Here is a 5595-nt window from a genome sequence, read left to right as displayed (position 1 = left end):
GGGGGGGGGGTGTTGTTTTTTTAATTTCTGACCAATTTTTCACATGTAGTATGAAAACAGGTTGGCATTATTTTCCATTTTTATTTTGCAAGGTCCTCTCCCCTTCTGCAGTGCGGATTCTGTTTCAAGACAGAAAGTCCAGAATGACCCACTCTTTCTGTTTTCCTCTCCCTTTTCATCTACCTCAGTTTCCTTCAGCGAGACCTTTCTCCCCTATAACCTGCCAACGGGTATTTTGTACTTAGTACTTTAAAGCAGTTTTCATCCTAAGCTCTGTGTGGAGACAAGTCACAAGGGGCAATGCCTTCTGGAGACATTCATGCTGAGTAATCTCATTTTGCATCCTGCCAGCACAAATGGGCTTATTCAGTATTAGGTCACATTTGTTTTTTCTGAACAAAAGCCAGAATAAACGGGCTCAGTGACATGGAGAGCTCAGCAGCATTAAAATACCCCAGGATCCAGCCTCCGCTGGCTCTGGTGAGGATGCTGGTTAGTGCTCCTGGTGCTGCTTCTCCAGCCTGGGGGGGCTGAGCAGCCTTTCCTTGCCTTGTAGGCAGGGATCTGTGGGGACGGTGGGACATACCACCCACTGATTTTCCCTGTCAGGAGTCAGAGTGGTCCTTGCACAGAGAGCCAGGAGCCCTTTTCTCTCCCTGGGGGTGTTTCACTCCCCTGCTGAGGACCTAAGCCATGGAGAGATACTCTGTCCTGGATCGGTCCATGCCAGGGAGCTGGTCCCAGCCTGCATCCAGCAGGTTAGATTGAACAGGGATAAGTAGGTCTTTGCTAATCTGACTCATTTCAGTTGCCCAAACCGGAGCGGTCCTCCCTGCCAAGAGGGGAGGTGGGTGGTCACAGCTCTCTGCAGACTTTGATCCTGTTACCCTGAGCAGCACCGGCATTTGGGGTCCCCGCACGCTGGCTGTACGCAGCCTCCTGTAAAATTGAGCTGTCACCTTCCTTTAGAGACCAAATCTTCAGGCTGGCCTTGGGCTCCTGGGGGAAAAGAGCTGTGCTTGGCAAGGGTGAGCGCTTATCTGCTGGGACAGCTGGAGCAAGTGGGCAATACCCTCTGAGGCATCCGACATAGGAATAGAGAGAGAGGAATATAAATAACCACATATTTAGTAGGAGACACAGTCAAACAAACATGATTGCAAAACTGTTATCAGGCTGCTGACATGGGGATTTGTTGGTTTTCTGTGATACTCACTGAAGGGATTATAAAAGTCTTTTGCAGATCTCCAGCACAAGCCGTTGCTCGTGGATCTCACTGTAGAAGAGGGTCAGAGACTGAAGGTTATCTTTGGATCACACACTGGTTTTCATGTGATTGATGTAGATTCTGGGAACTCTTATGATATCTACATACCATCTCACGTGAGTACACGGGGGAGTGCTGCTGCGTGACTAACGCAGGTCACCAGCAAGGTTTGGACCTTGGTGGCTCAGAAATGGTGACCAGTCAGGTGACATCTTGCCATGGGTATGACATTCTCCAGTGCCATCTTCATTAATACTCACTTAAAGAGGACTCGGGAGTATCATATATACTCATATTCATTATTTGCACAGGCTATTTCTGTCCTCGTGCCCGAGCAGTCAGGTTTAAGGTTGCCATGTCCCACAGAAAGGAGAATCTGCTGCACAGAGCAGTAACGGAGCTTTCTGTAGTGCAAGATACCATGAAACCTGGTTCTTTGTTGTTGGACAACATAGACCCACCAAGAGCTGGATGCCCAGCACACTGTCCCATTGCATGGTGTCCCAGATGTGCTCTTTTTTTTGCTGAGGCAGTGCAGTTTGCCCAGGCAAGGGTTGCAGGATTAGGGTGGCCCAAATCTCAGTAAGCCTGCTGCTCAAAACTCCCAAACCCCCTGACAGCAGGGACTCACCACAGGACCTCTCTCAGGTCCATCAGCTATTTCAAGAGAGAACCAGTGCTACAAAAAATACTGTAGTTGAGGGTTTTCTCGTTGGCTCATTTAAGCTCCATCCATGCTGTTGGCCAAGCAGCATGAGGAACTGGTCTAGGAGAAACTGGGTCACTAATCAAATCCAGGAACTGCTGAATCTGATCTGAGCAGCAGAGCCGCCTCTGCGAGAGCCAGCAAGAAGCATAGGGAGAAATACTGGGACAGTTTGGGATGGTTTTGTTGTCTTAGCTATGGAAGGGCAGACGTGGGTGGAAAGTCACTGTAGCTGCCCTTGGAGCTAGAGACTGATTGCTCAAAAAATGGGAATATTTCCTCCCTAGGGTTACCTGTAAAATTTTGGGTTCATTTGCCTTAATTTGAATAGGAGATGGATTCATCAGTCAGCAGTCGCTTAGTGTCAGCCATCAGTCTTGGGGGCGTATATGTTGTGATCTCTCTGTAATTGCTGAACCTGTTTATCCGTGGTGTATCAGACAGCTTTGATCGTAGGGTAAACATGACAGTTTATTCCCCTTCAAGCCTATCTCTGAAAGCCAATGCCTGTTTATTGGATCGAGGGAGGGTTTTGTTCTCGAGTTGGTTTGGGATTTTGTTTTTCTAAGGCTCTGCTCCCTTCCCCCTACCCCTTCCTCCATTCAATGTAATTCTGACTTTTAGGGTTTATTTTAACTGCAGATTCAGGGCAATATTACTCCTCACGCCATTGTCATCCTGCCTAAAACAGACGGGATGGAGATGCTTGTGTGCTATGAGGATGAAGGCGTATATGTGAACACCTATGGACGGATAACTAAAGATGTGGTGCTCCAGTGGGGAGAAATGCCTACTTCTGTGGGTAGGTCAACCTTCCTCTTCACCTGCATAAAATACAAATGACGAGTAAGATGAGGAGTTGAGGATGCTAAGATGGAGTCATTTGGGCTGTTGTTTATCAAAGGAGATTTCTCTCAGCCAGATAAGAGATGCAATTGCTAAATTCCTACGATTTGGTCCTGTGCAATAGGAGCGAGTGACTTCTTGAAGATTTGAGCTCTGGTTCATCTTAAGTATAAGAATATAAGCTGTTGCGCTGGTGCGATACTGTGTTGAGTGGAAGAGGGGCTGAGTGCGGAGCTGGGAGCACTTGGGTTGCTCTTCTGGCTCTACTGTTGCTCAGCTCCATGACCCATGGAAGCAAGCCACTGCCCAGCCCCTCACCCACAGAAATCGGAAGAAGTGATACTTCTTCTGTTTAAATTACTCAGCAATTTCTGGATGAAAAGTGATGTAGAGGCTGTTATCCCTGCGGGCACACGCCTGGCCGCCTGAGCCTCCAGCAGTCAGAGCTCTGCCGTTGATCTACATACGCTTTGAATAACAGCTGATGAGAGCTTTTCTGCCTGTTGCGTAATATTTAGCTCAACACACGTTGTAACACCTACCAAACGCTTCCTTTTGACAGCCTACATTCATTCCAATCAAATAATGGGCTGGGGAGAGAAAGCTATTGAAATCCGGTCAGTGGAGACGGGACATTTGGATGGAGTATTTATGCACAAGCGAGCTCAAAGGTTAAAGTTTCTATGTGAAAGAAATGATAAGGTAAGTCCACTTCAAAGCTTGTATCCATGCTTTAAGCTACAGCCAGCTACTTCTAGACTTTAAGTCTTGAGGTTAATAATTAACCTGAAGGCCCTGTTAAATAAGCAGTGCCCATAAACCCACTCCCAATGAATTCTCTCCAGTGGATGCAGACCTCAGCTTGTGGTGGGAAGATGTGCAAGATCTCTTCCACCTCAAGCTGTGATCTGCGTTGACTTGGCTTGACTTTCTCCCAAGTCTGGCATCTGAACAGTAACTCTTGAGCCTGCCAAGTAAACTCTGCAAAAGCTGTGAAATGGTAGCACTAAGGATGTGTAAGTGACCCCGATTTGAGCGCTGGTGCAGAAACATTTTGATGCATTTTTAGTTTTGTGATCTTAAAACTGTTTTCTCCATGGAGCCCCATCTTTTTCGGTGGACAGCATTGGTAAATACTGCTCTGGAGGGGCACCAGAGCTGCACGGGGAAGGCGGCTGTTGTGTAGATGACCCCTGCCACGAGTGTTGCTGATGGGCAAGGGCTGCAGGGAATGAGGGAAGGAGAAATCGCTGGAGGAAAAGGAGTATTCACCTGGAAGATGGTTGAATGCCAAGTTCTGTTTCTGCTATTGGTATTTCCTCATCTCACAAGGTTTCACCGAGATAAATCAGGACCGTGCAGCAGGGAGTTCTTTCGTAACGAGCATGATCATGAAACACATGAAGAAACTGATTGCTCTGTCCCCAGAGCAGGGTTAATAACATGCAATAAATAAGGTTTGAGGCCACGATCAGTTTATTGGACAGCTGCTCATCAGTTGAGCATTGCTCTACCTATTGCAGAGGGTTAGGCTGGAGCTCTGCAGAAAAAATGTGTCCTAACCTTGCAACTGAATATACCATGGGGAGCTGCCCAAGAAGCTGAATTTAAGTTCCCCAAATACCCCTAGTTTGCTTTTTTCAAACTTTTGAGTACTTGACTCTGCAGGTTTTATACTGTTTTTTTAAAGACTTGTTCTTCTGGTTTGCTTCTATTGATTTTCTTTCCTTTTCTAAGAAAACTGGCAAAAACCCCACCTCAATCTTTCTAAAATACTGGAACCAACTGATCACTGGTGGGTTTGAAATACTAAATACAGATGTTTCTCTTTCTGGAGAAATGGTTAACGATTAAAGTTGTGCGAAGAATGATTTTTGGTTTTAAAGAGGACAGAGGCTTCAGATTATCCCCTTAAATATTTGCAAATTGTAACTTACGGATTTTGTAAGACTTCCATTGGGGTCAAATGCTAGTGGATCCTGACAGAAGCACCAAAAGGTGTGTTCTTCATAGAGAGTCCTGATATGTTTCTGTGCTTTGAGCATATTGAGGGAAACTAGTTTTCCCGAGCTTTATTTTCAGAAACAGCTGAAATACCGGGACTAACTTTTCCGAAGAAAACCATTTCAAACTCCCATGCAGGATATTGACCCAAATAGTTAACCTTTAGCAAGATCCAAACTACTGACAGCAGTCTTACTAATATTGCATAATAAATGGTGCCGTGGCAGTAAAATGTGATAAACTTGATATTTTTAAGGCGTTCCAAACCTTGCTCTCTTTGGTAGTGATAGCGAGGGAGGTTTTATTACCGTGTTTACCAATAAGTGGTTCCATTTGATCCGAGTCTTGCGTGGGTTAGCTCTGGCCCCTGAGCTCCACGGGAAACGGAGAACCGGGCAATGGGTCTGCGTAAAATTCCCGCTGTCAGCTGGAGAAAAGGAGCAGGGAGGGAGGTTTAGGCAGGGGAAACCACGGGCTGTGGGGCAGCTCCTGCTTCCCTCGCTCACTGAGGCAACTAACAGACTTTTTCTTATAATAATAAAAATTATTAATAAGGTTTTCTTTGCTTCCAAACAGGTATTTTTTGCTTCGGTGAGATCCGGAGGAAGCAGCCAAGTGTTTTTCATGACCCTCAACAGAAACTCCATGATGAACTGGTAACAGAGGAGCACTTGGCGCTCACCGCCATGGCATTATTTCTAATTTAAAGGACATTAAACACGTGGACTAACACTGTAGAGGCAGTTGCGGAGGGCCCCGAAGAACACCGCTC

The 5595-nt window shown here is 46.2% G+C and overlaps 1 protein-coding gene across 1 annotated transcript in view; it reads left to right on the top strand.

Moving 5' to 3' along the window:
• LOC104080522 (TRAF2 and NCK-interacting protein kinase-like) overlaps positions 1–5559 on the top strand; it is a gene marked incomplete at its 5' end in the record, with an annotated part of 38346 nt that extends 32787 nt beyond the window's left edge. Inside the window, 4 exon segments of the mRNA XM_009582940.1 lie at positions 1234–1383; positions 2616–2775; positions 3382–3521; positions 5400–5559. Of these exon segments, the coding sequence (XP_009581235.1) occupies positions 1234–1383; positions 2616–2775; positions 3382–3521; positions 5400–5483 (534 nt within the window).
• Positions 5560–5595: the final 36 nt, after the last annotated feature.

The sequence above is a fragment of the Fulmarus glacialis genome, unplaced genomic scaffold (assembly GCF_000690835.1).
Source record: "Fulmarus glacialis isolate BGI_N327 unplaced genomic scaffold, ASM69083v1 scaffold30048, whole genome shotgun sequence".
Classification (NCBI taxonomy): Eukaryota; Metazoa; Chordata; class Aves; order Procellariiformes; family Procellariidae; genus Fulmarus; species Fulmarus glacialis.
The sequence above is the reverse complement of the archived record's forward strand: the minus strand, read 5'-3'. Positions and strand labels throughout refer to the sequence as shown.